The sequence below is a fragment of the Dama dama genome, chromosome 4 (genome assembly GCF_033118175.1).
Source record: "Dama dama isolate Ldn47 chromosome 4, ASM3311817v1, whole genome shotgun sequence".
NCBI lineage: Eukaryota > Metazoa > Chordata > Mammalia > Artiodactyla > Cervidae > Dama > Dama dama.
The window spans coordinates 20,279,600-20,297,596 of NC_083684.1; the positions used below are offsets into that span (position 1 = coordinate 20,279,600).

Genomic DNA, 17,997 nt, shown 5'->3' on the forward strand with positions numbered 1-17,997 from the left:
GCTGTTAAAAGTGCTGTGCTCAGTATGTCAGAAAATTTGGAAAACTCAGCAGTGGCCACAGGACTGGAAAAGTTCAGTTTTCATTCTAATCCAAAGAAGAGCAGTGCCACGGAATGTTTAAACTACTGTACAGTTGCACTCATTTCACATGCTAGTAAGGCAGTGCTCAGAATCCTTCCAGTTAGGCTTAAGCAGTACATGAATTGAAAATTTCCAAGTGTACAAGCTGGGTTTAGACAAGGCAGAAGAACCAGAGATCAAATTGTCAACATTTGTTGGATCATAGAGAAGACAAGAGAATGCACAAAAACATCTACTTCTGCTTCACTGACTGCACAAAAGCTTTTGACTGTGTGAATCACAACAAACTGTGAAAATTTTTTAGAGATAGGAATACCAGACCACCTTACCTGTTTGCTGAGAATCCTGTATGTGGGTCAAGAAGCAACAGTTAGAACCAGACCTGGAACAACTGACTGGTTCAAAACTGGGAAAGGATTATGACAAGGCTGTATGCTGTCACCCTGATTATTTAGTTTATATGCAGAGTACATCATATGAAATACCGGGCTGGATGAATCACAAGCTGGAATCAAAACTGCCGGGAGAAATACCAATAGTCTCATATGTGCGTATGATACCCCTCTAATGGCAGAAAGTGAAGAGGAACTAAAGAGCCTCTTGATGAGGGTGAAAGAGGGGAGTGAAAAAGCTGGCTTAAAACTCAGCATTCAAAAACTGAGGACATGGCATCTGATCCCATCACTTCATGGCAAATATAAGGGGGGAAAGTCGAAGCAATGACAGGTTTTCTTTCCTTGGGCTCCAAAATCACTGCAGATGGTGATTGCAGCCATGAAATTCAAAGACACTTGCTCCTTGGAGGGAAAGCTGTGACAAACCTAGACAGGGTATTAAAAAGCAGAGACATCACTTTGCCGACAAAGGTCCATTTAGTCAAAGCTTTGGTTTTTCCAGCAGTCATGTATGGATGTGAGAGGTGGGCCATAAAGAAGGCTGAGCACTGAAGAATTGATGCTTTCAAATTGTGGTGCTGGAGAAGACTCTTGAGAGTCCCTTGGACTGCAAGGAGATCAAACCAGTCAATCCTAAGGGAAATCAATCCTGAAGATTCACTGGAAGGACTAATGCTAAAGCTAAAGCTCCAATGCTTTGGCCACATGATGCAAAGAGTTGAATTACTGGAAAAGACCCGGATGCTGGGAAAGATTGAAAGCAAAAGGAGGAGGGGGCAGCAGAAGATGAGATGGTTAGATATTATCACTGACTTAATGGACATGAATTTGTGCAAACTTCTGAAGATAGTGGAGGACAGAGGAGCCTGGCATTCTGCAGTCCATGGGGTCACAAGAGTTGGACACGACTTAGTGACTCTGCAACCACGAAGCTGCTGGTAACATTCTGCTGTTAAGTTCATTTTGTTTGTATTAATATAGACTCCTCCTGATACATGGCTTGGTTTCTTCTGATTGATGTTTGCATGGCATATATTGTTCCATCTCTTTGCTCCTAACCTGCCATGTAACTGTATTTGAAGTGAGTTTCTTATAGATAGCACTTGTGTGTGTTAGTCGCTCAGTCATGTCCGTCTCTTTGCAACCCCATAGACTGTAACCCACCAGTCTCCTTTGTCCATGGAATTCTCCAGGCAAGAATACTGGAGTGGGTTACCATGCCCTCCTCCAGGGGATCTTCCTGACCCAGGGATTGAACCAGGTTCTTCCGCATTGCAGGCAGATTCTTTACCTTCTGAGCCACCAAGGAAGCCCTGCAGATAGCACATAGTTGGATCATGTATGTCTTTTAATCTGATTTGAAGTTTGTCTTCTAATTGTTATTTCCAGACCACGTGTAGACCATGTACATTTAATGTGACTGTTAATATGTTTGAATTTAAGCCTCTCATTTGTTATTTGCTTACTGTTCTGGCCCTCAGTTTTTCATTGCTTGGCTTTCCTCCAACTGCCCTGTTTGGGGTCATTATTTTTAGTATTTCATTTTAATTTTTCTGCCGAGTTTTTGAACATACATCTTACAGTTTTTAGTAATTGGTCTAAGGACTACAAAATACATGCTTCACTGTTTGAGATCTACTTAGACTCAACATTGTGACACTTCCAGCAGGACACAGAACTACTACTGCCAAAGAAAGGGTAATCATCGCTCTTGTTAAGTGCTGAGGCTGACGAGGACCCACGTGATGGGCGTAGGGACCTCTCATGGGAAATGCAGAAGGGAGAGAGACTGGGCTCAGCCCTGAAAAGAGCATCAGCAAGAGGGGCTGACAGCCAAGGAGCAGTGGGGGTCACAGGATGGAAGTTTACGAAGAGGAAACCTCATGGGTCAGGGGGATCCTGGCTAAACAGGAACCTAACAGGATTTGTGCTGAAGGCCAGCTGGGTGGGTGGTCAGCCATCACCAGCGAGGTGACAGGGGACAAGGACCGGACAGATAGGAGGGTGAGCAGATATCTGAGTGGAGGGGCCTCTCACTACACTGACTTAGCTGAGTTCTTGCTAAAACTGGCTTTCATAGGAAGTACACTTTAGCTCAGTTGGTAAAGAATCCACCTGCAATGCAGGAGACCCTGGTTCGATTCCTGGGTCCAGAAGATCTGCTGGAAAAGGGTTAGGCTACCCACTCCAGTATTCTTGGGCTTCCCTTGTGGCTTAGCTGGTAAAGAATCTGCCTGCAATGCGCGAGACCTAGGTTTGATCCCTGGGTTGGGAAGATCCCCTGGAGAAGGGAAAGGCTACCCACTCCAGTATTCTGCCCTGGAGAATTCCATGGACTGTATAGTCCATGGGGTCGCAAAGAGTTGGACACGACTGAGCAACTTTCACTTTCACTTTCACACTGATGGGCCTAGGAGGGGTTTAGGAGGCTGACCACAGTTGAGTGGAGCAGAGGGTCTTTGTCACACCACATGGGTCACTGTGCCCTCTCGCTTTTAGGTTGTCGTTGTCATATGTAATGGCCCGGTATATGGCAAGCTTCCTTAGACAGTGGTACAATTTTTACTTTCAGTGGTCAAAAATTCATAAGGAAAAGAAGTGTCAGTTTTATTCAACCAAATATTTACCAATTCTGTTGCTTTTTCTTTACTTCTGATCTTCCAGGTTCATTCTGACTGAGGAATTTTGTAGTAACTTTTCTAGGTCAGATTTGCTGATGACAGATTCTTTTATTTCTTTCTTCATCTAAGACTGTCTTTACTTTATCTTCATTCTTGAAAGTTATTTTCACTGGATTTGAAATTCTGGGTTGACAGTTATTTCAATGCCTAAAACACGTTATTCTGTTGTTGTTTGTTTTTTTTTTTCTGGTCTCCATTGTTTCCGCAGAGAAGTCAGTAGTTGTTTGAATGCCTCAAAGTTATGCCCTGATGTCAAGAGTTTTGTCTTTCTTTTTAGTTTTCAGTGATTGGATTATGATATGTCTTGGTTTGTATTTCTTTGGGCTTATTTGGGGCTCTTGTAGCTTCTTGAGTCTTGAATCTTGAGCTTCTTGAATACATTTATGTATTTCACCAAACTTGAGGGATTTTACGCCAAATTTTATCAAGTATCTTTGTGTCCCTAGCAGTCACTTAGTCGTGTCCAACTCTTTGTGACCCCATGTACTATAGCCCACCAGGCTCCTCTGTCCGTGGGATTTCCCAGGCAAGAATACTGGAGTGGGTTGCCATTTCCTTCTCCAAGGGATTTTCCCGACCCAGGGATTGAGCCCAGGTCTCCTGCATTGCAGGCAGCTTCTTTGCCATCTGAGCCACCAGGGAGCCTGTTCAGTAAGTTTTCCTTCTTTCTGTTGTTGTAGTTTTAGTTCTAAAATTTCTGTTTGGTTCTGCCCTGTGTCTTTTATTTCTCTGCTGAGACTCTGTGTTCCCACGTATCTGCAGTGTTTGCCCTTACCTATCGGAGCATCTTGATAATCTGTGCTTTAGCATCTTTCTAGGTGCACCCGGCGCCTGTACCTTCTGGTGTTTTCCCACACTGATGCCCTTTTCCCTTAAGCGTTGGCACTTTCTTGGCATTTCACCTGCTGAGTTAATTTTGCATTGTGTCCTGGACACTCTGAGTATTGTGTTATGAGACTCTGGATCTTGTTCACGTCCAGTGGAGAGGTCGGTATTTTACTGTTACTGTTATCTAGTTGGTCTAAGTCTGTAGCCTGCCATCTCTGGGGTCGGTTTCCATGTCAGTTTCATTTTCACAGCCTCTGCTTTACTGTGCATACCTGCCCTGCAGATATGGCACCCCGTGGCCAGGCCGACGTTAGCAGGGCAGCAGATGAAGGATGGCAGTGGGAAAAACGGTGAAATTCAAATAAAGTCTGTGGTGTAATTGAAAAAACAAACACCTCCTCTGAGCAGGCTGGATGGCAGAAGCCCTGCTGGCCCGGAACACGCAGCCCCATCCCCCTGAGTGACATCACTCCTTGTGGGAGCCAGGCGGTGGGGAGGGTCCCCTCACTGTCCACCCACTGTGTCGGTCCCAGGGGCATTCAGCTTTCCATCCAGGCCTCAGACAACTCAGATGATTTTACAGCACATTTCCAAGGGTGTCTTTTCTTTAAAATAGGGGGATGTTCTCTCCCACAAAAAGCTCATCCCAAGTGGGAGCTGATGAGCTGAGCAGGGTTGTCTGGGGGCACTTGGTCTCGTGGGTCATGGTTACGTTGCTGTCAGCCGAGCCGTGAGTGCAGAGCCAGCGAGGCCCCACTGAACGTGGTTCCACCTTTGCTCTGTCCTTTCCCGGAATTGCAGACCCCGACTCCATGTCTTAGCCCTCTTCCGCCCTCACCGTGCCCACAGCGGGGAGACTCTGGGGTTCCTGCTCATGACCACCTAGCTCTCTCTCCCAGGTGCCCGGCTCCTCCCCCCATAACTGGCTGCCCCGTGGGCCCCCTTCCCACCCTGCAAAGCCACCAACCCCAAGCTTTTCCCAGCAGCCATGGCCGGTGTGGGCAGCTGCCCACTTTTCCCGTGTCCAAGCTCAGTCTAAGAGACACCCTGAAGACAGTTTCACAGGAGCCTGGCCCTCAGAAGTGGACAGACAGGCCAATCGGGCCGGGCTGTGAGCTCTGGGATGGGGTGGGCACAGAGGCCTCGGGCGGCGTTTCTGAGGTGGGGGCATGAAAAGCTGGTTGATGCTTCCCACCAAAGTATCTAATTTCAGTAGAGCGTGTGGGCCTCGGGAGGAGCCGGGGTGGTAGAGACCAGCCCGAAGGGGTGAACTCTGACGCCCACCTTTCTGTCCCACCACAGGTGACCCCAGGGTTCGAGGAGAAGGAGGGTGAACTCCTGGTCAGGGGGCCCTCTGTGTTCCGAGAATACTGGGACAGGCCGGAGGAAACAAAAGCTGCCTTCACCTCAGACGGCTGGTTCAAAACAGGTAGGCGGGTGGCTCCAGAGGGGATGAAGCGGAGCCAGTGCCACTGCACTGGGACACCCCCAGAATCCTCCCTGGAGAGGGGAAGGGGGCACTTTGCATCTCCTGTCTTTAAAGCTGCACCCCTGACACTGTACCCCAGCCCCCTGCAGCCTCTAGAAAGAAGGTGCTGAGGCTGTGAACCTCAGGGGCCAGCTTCCCCAAGCCCTGCGGCCAGACTCTGGCCCTGTCCCTCGCCCGGCCACCATGCATGTGGTGGTCTGTCTGCCCCTCGAAGGTCAGGATTCCCCCTCCTGAGGGACCGCTGCTCTCCACATCAGAGACCCTCCCCGCCTTCCCATCCCTACTCCCCCTGCTTCCTAACTCCGCCCCCATCCCCACAGAAGGAGTTTGCGTGTGGTTTGTTTCGGTCCCTGAAGTCTGCTCTCTGTCACCTGCCTGCAGAGTGTGTAGCTAGAGCCTGGGGCCCTGTGCAAGGGCAGGCAGGGGTCCCCCAATGTCTGCCTGCCCAGAGACTGCTCTGAGGTGCCTCACGCCCCTGTCCGCTGTGCCCTTCTCCTTGGTCCCAGTGGTCCCGTCGAGTATGAGGCCAATTCAGCAGATCCTGGGAGTGTTCGAGTTTGTAGCTGCGTGGATTCCCTGGTGTATGCTCACACAGGACACTCCCAGCAGTTCCTGACAGCCAGGAGAGGGGCCCCAGGCATTTGTCCTTTGCTTGTTGCCTGTCTGAATTTCTAAAACTTGCATGCTGAGCATGCATTATGTCACAATAATCTTAATAATCTTACAGCAATATTTTCCAAAAAGAAAGGCCTTCCTCTCTGTTGTCGTGAGACGGCTTCCTAATTAGAAATGCACCTCTTGGCAGTTCCTCTGTGGGCAGCAGAGCTGAGGAGAGAGTGATGGGCAGCCGTGAGGGCACACGGGTGCATCTGGGGGTGGGAGAGGCAGTGGGTGTGCCCTTGGCCTGGTGATCCCCTGGGAACCACTTCTGGCCGAGGCACACATGTGAGTCTTCGTGGGCTCAGGCAGTGTGGGTTCTCAGGGTAGAATTCACTCTCCAGTCTGCCGCCATCGTGGGCCTCAGGTCACCGGGTGACAGAGCAGGGCCATGCGCACACCCTCCAGCATTCCTGGGATGCTGGGGGCCCGTCAGGTGGGGTTCAAGGGAGAAGGGGCAGATGAGAGTTCCCCAGAGCAGAGTAGAGGCCTGCGCCAGGAGCCCTGGCTGGTGCCGGCAGAGGGCTCAGTGGTTGGGCCCCGGGGCTGGGGCAGCTGTTCACGTACTCCAGCTTCCCCTTGTAAATGTTGAATTCGTACAGGCCAGCCTGGTGGCAACAAGATTACTGCTGCCCTTCAAATGCAGGGTTTAAGAAATACAACTTTGGGCTCATCCTGCTTTTGCGTGTCCCTCCTGGAGCCCTCAGAGCATCCTGACTTGGAAATCTGACTTCTTTGTGGCCATCTTCCTTTATTTTTAAACTCAGCTAAAGAGCTGCAGTCTTTTTCTTTAAAAGCACGGGAACCAAAGCCCTGTGGACTTTGCCAATAGCAGGGCTTGCGCACGCCGGGCCGGCAGCATGCAAAGTGAGGGGCAGTCAGCATAACACGTCTCAGTCCCTGGTCGTGATGAATATTTCAGTTGAAAGGAATAGCATGCATTAATTATCGTAAAGAGATGTCTTTAGGAGAAAATGATTTTGAAATTCAGTTTAATTTCATTGTAATGCGCAGCAAACAGGAAGGGAGTCTGTGTGTTTAATTGGCTCTCGGGGGTGAGGCCTGGAAGCCGCGTGCCTTTGTCACAGGCCATTAGTGATACAGGCTGCATAATGTGCGCGGCAATCAGCTCACAGCTGCCGCTCCTGCGGGGCAAGCAAGCGGGATATTAAGTAGAAATCAGGATGAATTAAACTTAACCCTTTCCCCGACCAGCCCTCCTGCCACACACATTCTGGCCCAGGCTGCAGGGGGCTGCATCCATGGCTTCTCAGAGGATGAGGGGAGAGAGGCTGCCCTCCCTGGCCTGCACAGAGCCCAGTTTCCATCACCGGGAGTTCCCTGCCAGCCCCTGGGGTCCTGGCTGCTGCTCAGGCAGGAAATCAGAGCCCTCCCTTCTGGAGCGCCCCCGATGATGACCCTAACTGCATCCCACCTTCCACACGGGTGAGCACACTGGCTCAGTGCTGGCCCCCGGGGTGGGGAAATGGTGATGCCAGAACTCCCTCCTCAGGGCTTTACACTGACCCTGCTATCAAAGACGAGGATGCAGGACGACAGGTGTAAGGACACAGGATGGAGCTAAGATGGAGATGTGGACACAGACAACCTGAGGCAGAGATGATGACCAGGACAGAGCTGAGGACACAGGACAGACATGGGGACATGGCATGTATATGGGGATGTAGAACTGAGCCGAGCCAGCACTGCAATCCTCCTGCCCTCTGGATGTGGTAGAGCGACTGGCAACTGAACAAGGAAACAGAAATGGCACCTCTGCCTTATTCTAAAGAAGATCTCCTGGGGCTTCTCTGGTGGCCCAGAGGTAAAGAATCCGCCTGCCAACGGAGACGCAGGTCCATCCCTGACCCAGGAGGACCGCACATGCCATGGAGGAACTGAGCCCATGTGCCCTAGAGCCCAGGCTCTGCAATAAGAGAGGCCACCACAGGGAGAGGTCCACTCGCTCGCCACGACTAGAGAAAGCCTGCCCACCAGCAAAGACGCAGCACAGCCAGTTAAATTAAACGTATGAAAAAAGAGACAAAGTCTCTACCCTTTAAAGGTCTCCTCACACAGTTTGCTGTTAGAAAGTGACACAGGAGATGGAACATCCCTGATGATAAATCCACACATTTATAGAAGCTCAGGTAACTGGGGGAAGGGTGCGTAAGAAGTCCACCAGAATGTAACAGGGTACCTTGGCACTGAGTTGCTGATCCCTTTTTCTCTGTTAAAGAGCACACAATGCTATTACCAGAGAAAAACCTTAAAGGATATTTATCTAAGAAAGAAGAAGACTCATCAGCAGAAAACAGAAGGGAGCTGTTCTGTGGCCCTGTGCACACTCGGCTGAGCGTGGGGTCTGCTGAGAGTTTGGGGAACCTGGGACATGAGGGCTGACCCAGGCCAAGAGTGTGGCCCCCTGCGCCCAGAGCCCAGGAGGAAAATAAGGCCACAGGCAGGTGGAGGGGAAGTGCAGTCAGCCATAAAAATGGGGAAACTGTTTCACTTCCCAGTGGTGAAAGGCAAGTATGGAGACAGACTCCATCCACTAAACTGGCAGGGACTCTTCCGGAACCGACGCTCGGTGCTGCGAGGCGGGTGCTTGGCTCCCACGGGCAGGGTGCGTGTGAGGAGGGCTCCTGGGAATCCATTCACAGGAGACAGAGGTGGAGGCTCCGATGTTTATAGACCCCTGGTTTGGTGCTGGGTTTGTGGGCGCCTCGGGTGCGTCCAAACCGCGGAAGATCGCAAGCCTTCTGCACCCACGGCTTGAGTTATCCCAGCCTCAGGGAGCCCTGCTGGCGTGTGCCACACACGCGTGTCCGTGGGTGTGCGCGGCCATCACACACGGGTTTGCACACCATGCGCAAGACACTAGCTGCTGTCTCTGCATGACTCCCTCTAGTCCTTTGTTTTCTCTCAGCAGAATTTCCCGGGTGAGCTGTGTCCTCCACCGCCACAGGTGAGGGTGAGACTCTCTCAGTTGTCTGAGACAAAGGTCCCCCCTGCCTAGCGCTCACCCTGCGCCAGGCTCACCTGCGCTGTGCTCACCCGGTGCACTCTGAGCTCTGACATGTTTCTTCCATGACCCGTGCATCCATTGTGACCAACAACAGTCAGGAATCAGGCAGCGTATTGAAAAAGAGGGGGTTTCTTGTTAGGGTGTGACAGCACGTGTAGCTGGAGGATGTCAACCCCCTTTGTGTCTGCAGACAGTGAACAACTAGCACGTCCGTGCCCCCCAGCAGGGCCCAGCAAGTCCCCAGGATGCGCAGTGCGGGCAGGCCGCTGACCCCCTGGCCCCTGCCACCCCGCGGGGCACAGCCTGTGTGGCGGGCTGTGGCGCTGCCTGGCAGCCGTCCCTTTGTATGGGCTTTACTTTGTGTCTTGCGTGAAACCCTTTGTTCCCCGGTGGTCGCCGAGATCTGCTTCTCTGTGTCTCCTGGCACACCCCGCTTTGCTTCGCCTGGCACAGCTCCTGTGCGGACGACGGGTCCCATCCGGTCTCACTCCTGCTGGGCCTCTGTGCTGCCCTTTGGCCTCCATGTCTGCCCAGGCTGGCCCAGGCCTCTGGGCAGAGGGTCCCTGTTTTCATCAAGGTCCCATACAGGCAGCTGGGAGACTCCAGGCCGTCTGTCAGGTTTGGGGAGGAGTCCTCGTACCCCAGCTGTGTCCACACCGGCAATTGGAAGGCGCCCAGGGACTGCCAGATACTCGTGGACACACTGTTCGGGGCTTCCTGAGTTGGGGTGCTGGTCTGTCCAGTCCCCCCAAGAGATCCCCCAGTGCCCCCCCTCTCCCACACCAGCACACAGCTCCCACCCGCCTCCTCCTTCCTCCAGGGTCACGTCTGTCCCTGCACCCCTGCGTCCTCCTCCTCGGCTCGGGCCATGTCCACTGGCATACTCGTCTGGCTGGGTCGGGCACAGAGCTCTAGTGTCCGGCTTTCAGGGGCAGTGCTGGCCGCAGCCGCCTTGCTCCTGGTGCGTCGTGACCTTTCCCCTCTCTCGAATCTCTTTGCCCTGGGAGCCCTCTGGTTGACAAGCCCCCTGCCTCCGGGGCTCTGACTGTCCTGTCTCGCCAGAGCACTTGATGGCTGAGTTCTCCTCGCCGATGTCAGCGGGGGTCTGAGAGCAGGAGGCGGGGTTGGGGAGGCCCCTGGGCTCCATGCTGCTGTCCACCTCCTCTGTCCCCAGAGCATGAGCGGTGGCCGTGCACTGAGGGCCAGTGCCCCTGCCGCGTGCTCTCAGCCATCCTCTGCGCCTCCCCCAGGGCACCTGCCAGCCCGGCTGTAAACGACCCACAGAGTCTGTCTACCTGCCTTCCAGCTGCCAGTTTTCTCAACAACACGCCCTCTCCTGTTCCCTCTGCATAACTTTTGTGCCTTAAAAAACGGTTGCTGTTGACTTTATTCCAGGAGGGAGCGATCCGAGCTCCCTGCCTCTGTGGTCCTAGGAAGCTGTGTTGAGGCAGGCCCCGCTCAAGGGAGATGTCGTGTGTCTGTTTTCCTTCTCCTATCCTTCTTGGCCTCCTGCTCGGCCACGCTGAGGGGCGCAGACCCACAGGTACCTTCTGCCTCCATCCTCATGTCCTGTGTCCGTCTGTCTGTCTCAAATCTCCGTCTTCTTCCCTTTTATGAGGTCATTGTGACCAATTTGAGGCCGCCGAGTAATCAAGGACTGCCATGATGTGTGTCCTTACTTCCTGCCTGACGGTGACCCCAGGAAGTAGCAGGGTCTCCCACCGGCCTTTCCTCACTCAGCACACAGACCCGGGACCTCCCCCAGTATGGCGTCCATGTGTCCTCCCACCAGCCCTGCCATCTCGGGGCTGGCTTTGCTCAAAGACCCTAGTCTCGCTGCTCTTCATGTGGCTGGAGGAGGTCAGTAAGTGGACCACCTGGTGTGCAGGGGGCGGCGGAGGGGGATGGCAGGGAGGTGAGTAGCGGGGGAGGCAGCAGGTGAGGCCATGGGAGTGACGTCTGAGCGGAGCAGCGGACAGGTGGAGAAGCAGACGCTGCCAGTGGGTGGCGGGTGTGAGGACCCCTGGGCGAGGGGCATGGCCGGGGGTCTGCCGGAGGGCGTGGGTGCGGCCATTGGGAGCTCTCGCCCTGGGTTAAGTTGACATCAGAGCAGGGAGGGTGCAGGTGTTGTGGCCAGGGGCCCTGAGGCCACCTCAGCCTTGGTGTGGGCATTGGGGGTGTCCCTGGCAGGACCAGGTGTGGGACGCAGAGCCCAGGGCAGGGCAGTGACCCCCACACCCCTGGGTCTCTGGCAGGCGGAGGCCGGTGGGAGCCGGGTCTGGAAGCCGCAGGAGGAACCACCTTGGGCCAGGGTTGGTATTTAGGGATGGAGAAGCCGTCCAGTGTGGAGAGGATGCGGCCAGAGCCAGAGACACACAGCAGGCGCCCTGGTCGGCCTCGGGGGATGGGGCACCCTATGTCCTGTCCCTGCAGCCTGCCTGTCACTCTTGTCACACGCGTCCTTCCCTGCCATCCACCTACCCATCACGCATCCAGGGACCACGGTGGCTCCCAGGACCTCCCCTTCCTCCTGCTTAGTGTTGGGCAGGAGGGCCCCCACCTCAGGAGCCCAGCTCCTGCCGTGGCCAGCCGGGCACAGCCATCCATCTTGTTTAATAGGCTGGGGTGCCCCACGCGGCTGGGCTCCAGGAGAGCGAGCTGATGGATGGGCCTCCTGCGTTGGACGGCAATGTATCATGAAATATTGATTTATTCCAGCTAATCAGCCGCGTGAAGTGTGTGAGAGCAGACGGTGGTGCGTCAGTGTGGCTCTCAGAGCACGGGCAGGCGTTCCCATGTGCACAGTCTCACACATGCGTGCACACTTGTGTGAGCGCACTCACCCTCAGCCCTGCTCCCCGTTCCCGCGATGCCCCAGTGGGCATGTGCCCCGTGCCCTTGCCGGGGTGGGAAGCACCCACACTGAGCATGGCAGGGGGGGGCCCTTCCTCCTGCCAGATCCCCCACGCGACACCACATGTGGCCCACGCCCAGTCGGGAAGGGTCTGCCCTGATGCCCACGCCAGGCCCTTCTGTGGCTAGAACCCAGGGAGGCCCTGTGGGTTGTATCTCCTGCCTCCGTGGTCCTGGGAAGCTGTGGGCTATTTCTCACAATGGTCCCTGTGGGATGTGGTCGCAGATGTGTCTGTGTGGGCATCACGCAAGGCCCCAGCTGTCCACGTGGCACTAGCCAGCTTGTTCCAGAGAGATGTAGATGCCCTGAGACACAGGGCCACACCCAGCCGGCTGACCCAGGCCTCTTCCCAGGTGACACGGCAGTGTTCAAGGATGGCAGCTACTGGATCCGCGGCCGCACCTCTGTGGACATCATCAAGAGTGGCGGCTATAAGGTCAGCGCCCTGGAGGTGGAGCGGCTCCTGCTGGCCCATCCCAGCATCACTGGTGAGTGGCCCTGTGACCCTGCCCTTTAGCTGACACAGCTGCTCTCGGCTCTCCGGGCCATCTTGGGACCGGTCCAGATGCAGCTTCCTGTGTGTGTATTGGGGCATACCATCAGGTCCTCTGCTCCCCTCACCGTCCCACCTCGCAGGTCCAGGCTGGCCAGTGCAGGCCATGACCCCGTGGTCAGGAATGGTGGTGTCCTGGGCTCTCCTGACACCCCAGGGGTGCCCTGTGCCCCCGTTTCTGGCCACTCGGGCTTCTCTGGGTCCTTCCTGCAGCCTTCGGTGCTCGTTCTCGTGTGTCCTGAGATCCCTCCCTCTGCTTCCTCCACAGACGTCGCTGTGATTGGAGTTCCAGACATCACGTGGGGCCAGCGGGTCACTGCAGTGGTGACCCTTCAAGAAGGCCACTCGCTGTCCCACCGGGAGCTCAAGGAGTGGGCCAGGTGAGGGCTGAGCTATGTGGTCTTTATAGGAGCTGCCCCTGCCATACACACAGACACTCGAGGTGTTAAGGACCCGAAGACAGCTATGTAGTGATGGCTAGCAGGCAACGTGTTCCTCACAGGAGCTGCCCCCACATACATAGACATAAGGCGTGAAGGTAGTCCTTAAGGACCTGTCCCCTCCCCCACACATACACATGCGAGGCATGAAGGACCCCGAGAAGGCTGCGTTGTGATGGCAGGAGCAGATGTAGGACCCTGACCCTTGACTCAGGTCTGAGCTTCCGAGGCACGTTCTGAGGCAGATGGGGGCACACATGAGCACCTGCATCCTCTCCTGGGTGTAGGAGGGACATTGTCAGGGAAGGTCCATTTGCAGAGCCCAGCTCAGAGGACCCTGGGGCAAACTGAGCAGGCTAGGGGTGCCGTTGAGCTTGGGGCATCGCAGGGGCCTGTGGGTGCTCGCTGCTGGCCCGAGCTCAGAGAGAAGCTGTTAGTTCCGTCCCCAGGTTCTTTATCTTAGATGTAGGAGGTTCCTCCTCTCCCCTCCCCACCCCCCCTTCTGCCTCCTCCTCAACACTGAAGATACTTGTGGCTCTCCCAGCGGGGTCTCGGGAGCTGTCGGAGTCCTTGTTTATCGGGCAGCACAGCTGGGCCATTAGATTCCCCTGGATTTGCAGAATCACAGCTGGAACGTTATAGTTTCACAAAGGCGTGAGCAGGATTCTAGTTGGCTTTGCCGCTTTGCTTAAACAGTCGCTTTGTTAAAAGGCAGAGCTCGCCATCCTGTGCCAAGAGCCGGCCTCCCAACATTAGAGATGCTCCTTGTCGCCCCAGGCTCCCGGCGTCCCTCTGCGGGGTCTGCTGCCTGCCGAGAGCTTAGGGTCCTGGGAGATGCTCCCCGCAGGGTGGGCCTGGGGCAGCTGGCACCCTGGGCTTTGTGTTCTCACACTGGGTGGCCACGGACAGTGACCCCGCGACTGCCCACCCTGTGGAGGGACGGCAAAGGTCCTCCTCTCAGAGGGCAGGGCCGGCTCCAGACCTGTCTGCACTCCCAGTGGGGGAGTATGCAGGAGGGTCCTCACTCCAGTCGCTCTTGACACTTGGCTCAGTGAAGCTGCCGTTTCTGTGTCGTGTTTGTTGCCATATGAGGGTCTTTTTTAAAGGTTATTTAAAAATAATGTTTTCCCCTCCGCTGCTGTTTTTTCATTCCTGAAGATTCTTGCCTCACAGTCTGTCTGCCCCTCAGTAAAGGTCCATCCTGCCCCTTCCCCCAGACCGTTATGCTCCTAGCGGAGTGGGGAGAAGCTGGCAGCCACCCCCTCCCCAGCTCAGGCACTGGGACACTGTGGGTGAGCACGGCTTGGGGCTGGGCAGCAGTGCCACATTCCCTAGTCTGGACACAGCCCGCCCACCACACTGTCCAGTCGCAGAGGCCCATGTGGGGCTTACACCCCCTGGGCGGGGACGGGGGGTGTAGTTCAGGAATCCCGTGCCTAGATGGAGCTCTGTGGGATCAGGTCTTGAGCAGGGACGGTGCTCCCAAGGGGCTGAGCGGTGGGGATTTCCCTGCAAGGAAGCTCTGGAACAAACAGCTCAGTTCTGCGGGGTTCCCGCTCTGGCGGCATTTTGCCCTGACCGGTTCCTCCCAGACCACTTGCTGAGCTGATGCTCTCCAGAGGAGAACGGGTCTGTTCTCAGAAATGGCGAGCTCACAGGCTTTTAGACTGGGCCCCTCCATGCCTGCAACTTCTCTTCCGTTTTGGTGACTGTGGGTTGGGGTTCGGGCTGCGCATCCTGCCTCTATTGCCCCTCTGCCCCAGGCAGCACCTGTGCTTCTGCTGGTCTCTTAGAAAGGGGCCGAGTGCGGTCATGGTGCAGGGAGCTCTGCTCGGGATAGCCGCCCGTGCCTGCAGCCTCCACGTGCTGCCTGGGGCTGGGCCCCCAGGGGGCTGTTCACAGGAGGACGCCTCTTCCAACGGGGCCCCTCTCACTTTGTGGACATCGGCTCTGGTGTGGGAGGGGCAGTGCTAGCCGGTGTGCATGCATGGTCAGGACACCCAGGGGTGTGCGAGGTGCCAACCACCCCCCTCCGGTAACCTCCCACTGGAGAAAGGTGCCAACCACCCCCGCGGCCCCTGCACTCAGGCCCCTTGTCTCTGCAGAGGCGTCCTGGCCCCGTACGCGGTGCCCTCAGAGCTGCTGCTGGTGGAGGAGATCCCGCGGAACCAGATGGGGAAGGTCAACAAGCGAGACCTCGTCCGGCAGCTTTACCCACACAAGAAGGGCACCCCTGAGGCTGGGCACCAGTGAGCCAGCCTCCCGCGTGGCCAGAATGAAACCACTGTAAATCCTGCAACGGCATTGTGGCTGCAGCCAGACCTCACAGTTCCATATGCTCGGCACCCTTGAAACCCGGGTCCCTGCGTGTCCAGAGGTGTCTCGGGGAAGCCGGTCTCCCTGGAAACTCAATAAAGGCCTCGCAGAGAAGCCAGTGCCTGTCCAGTGATCCTGCCTGGGCCTGTCTGGTCCCTGCCCCCACATGGGGAGGGCGCAGTCTGCACGTGTGTGCACACTGCAGGGCAGGGTGGACGGCGGCCCTGGGCATCCAGGGGAGGGCGTTTCCCGCAACAAGAGCAGGTGGCTGTGGGGTGTCCAGCACCTATGGCCCTGGCCGAGGCTCACTAGGCCTTCAGGGCCAGGGCTGTGGCTCAGGCGACCAGAGGGCAGGGACTGCCTGACTCTTGGCCCCAGAGTGGCCACCTAGACCAGGGACGAGCTGGGAGCCAGTATCTGGGATTCTGGGGCCACTTGTTCCCGGTCATGGTTGCAGCCTGGATCCCACCATCCTCAGGGTCCAGAGTGCTCAGTAGCCAGAGGTTGACCACGAATGGCCCCACTACTGCACCCCTGACCCTTGACCCCACCTCTCCCCTGTACTGTCCCTCTGCAACACCCCCAGTCCCCTTCGGTCTTCGGTCTTCGTCTGGATATCTCCCTCTCCTTCCCAGACCCCCACCGGCCCCTACTGCCCGGCCCCAGGCCCCCCTGCCCTCCACAACCAAAGGCAGAGGTGCCCTCAGAGGCCCAAGGGTCATGGGGAGGCTGAGTGGGAACCAGGACAGAGCCAAGGCCTAGGTGGGCAGCATGTGGGGCCAGGACCCCTGCCCCACCCCAGTGCGTGGCCCAAGACTGCCTGAGGCCAGCCCCGGGCGCATCCACCTCAGCACCCTCCCGCGAGAGGCCTGGCCATGCACAGTCACCACCCATGCAGCAGGCTGGCCTCCCCAGCTGGGCGCTGGCCAGCGGCCAGTCCTCTTGGGCGGCACTGGACCTCTGGCTCCCGCTGTCCTCGTGTCGCCAGGTCTTTTCCTGATCCCACTGGCTGACTCTGGGCTGAGGGGGTTGCAGGGGTAAGAGTTAGTCGTTCTTTAACTTAGTTGTTCATTTTTCTTTTTGTCCAGGAAAAGCATCGGCAGGTTGGACAATGCATGGTGTCCACTCAGGAGAGTGTGAGTCAGGAGTCAGTTTTGGCTGCCTAGTGATGTCACCCCTATAATTAGGTTCTTGTAAGAGAGGGGGAGAGAGCTGCCTTCACCTTGCCAAACCTGCCACAGACACCTGGAGATGGAGTCCCCACACACTGGCCAGGGGTCTCACTTAGGGCTCTGAGGGAGGGTGAGACTGGCCCGAGACCCCCAGGGCCAGCGGTCTCCTCAGTTGGGCTGGGCTGTCTTGGTGACGGATTTGGGTTCTTTGGGGGTTACTGGTTTATTCAGAGTTATTACTTCCATTTAAGGACCTGAATCGTCGATAAAGCCATTCACTTCATCCAGGTTTCAGACTTACTGACACGAAGTCACTCACCAGTCTTGCTAGTGCATCTGGCTGACTCTCCTTTTTGTTGGCTCATCCTCCTCCCGGTTTCTTCTGTTTCTTTAGCATCTCTTTTCCTGGTGGCTGACCGGACCTGCCCTCACTGTCTTCACCTGGCTGTTCTCCTAACCCTCACCTGGGCGCCTCCCTCCCCACCCAGCTCCAAACTCTGGGTCACTTCTGCTTTGATTTTTTTCCCTTAATTTTTAAATTTTGCTTTGTTTTTGGCTGCGCTGGGTCTTCGTTGCTGCGTGCAGGCTTTCTCTATTTTCAGTGAGCCAGGGCTACTCTCCAGTTGTGGTGCACAGGCTTCTCGTTGTGGTGGCTTCTTTCATTGCAGTGAGAACACAGACTCAGTAGTTGGGTCTCCCGGGCTTAGTTGCTCCACAGCATGTGGAATCCTTCTTTAACCAGGGATTGAGCCGATTTTTAATCACTGGACCACCAGAGAAGTCCGTTGCTTTGATTTACTCTCTTAACCCATAAGTGATGAGAGCACGTCCTGTGTCCACCGTTTCCCCACTAGTCTCTGCCACGACCCTGAGAATGTGGGCCACAGGGCTCCAGTGCTTTGGAGTGCCCCCTTCACAGCAGCAACTTCTGTCCCTTTGGGAGGCTGCTCTTCTGAGATGTTTCAGCACTAGGTGCTTAGCCCCTGGTCATACCCCATTATTACATATCAGTTCAATTCATTTGCTCAGTCATGTGGCTGACTCTTTGTGACCCCATGGACTGCAGCACACCAGGCTTCCCTGTCTGTCACCTACTCCCGGAGCTTGCTCAAACTCATGTCCATCAAGTCAGTGATGCCATCCAACCATCTAACCCTCTGTCATCCCCTTCTCCTCCTGCCTTCAATCTTTCCCAGCATCAGGGTCTTTTTCAATGAGTCAGTTTTTTGCATCAAGTGGCCAAAGTATTAGAGCTTCAGTTTCAGCATCAGTCCTTCCAATGAATATTCAGGACTGATTTCCTTTAGGATTGACTGGTTTGATCTCCTTGCAGTCCTAGGGACTCACAAGAGTCTTCTCCAAAACCACATTTCAAATTACATATAGAGTCTATCTTTATCTCTATTTGAGTTTCCCTGTTAAGTCACAAACTGTCTGAGTTCA

At 55.4% G+C, this 17,997-nt stretch overlaps 1 protein-coding gene across 1 annotated transcript in view; it reads left to right on the forward strand.

Moving 5' to 3' along the window:
- The window catches only part of ACSF3 (acyl-CoA synthetase family member 3), a 40,247-nt gene extending 24,738 nt beyond the window's left edge, over positions 1 to 15,509 (forward strand). The window contains exons 7-10 of the mRNA XM_061138371.1: positions 5,288 to 5,414; positions 12,427 to 12,561; positions 12,895 to 13,006; positions 15,172 to 15,509. Coding sequence (XP_060994354.1) covers positions 5,288 to 5,414; positions 12,427 to 12,561; positions 12,895 to 13,006; positions 15,172 to 15,319 — 522 coding nt within the window. The 3' untranslated portion in view covers positions 15,320 to 15,509. The remainder of the gene's footprint in view (positions 1 to 5,287; positions 5,415 to 12,426; positions 12,562 to 12,894; positions 13,007 to 15,171) is intronic.
- Positions 15,510 to 17,997: the final 2,488 nt, after the last annotated feature.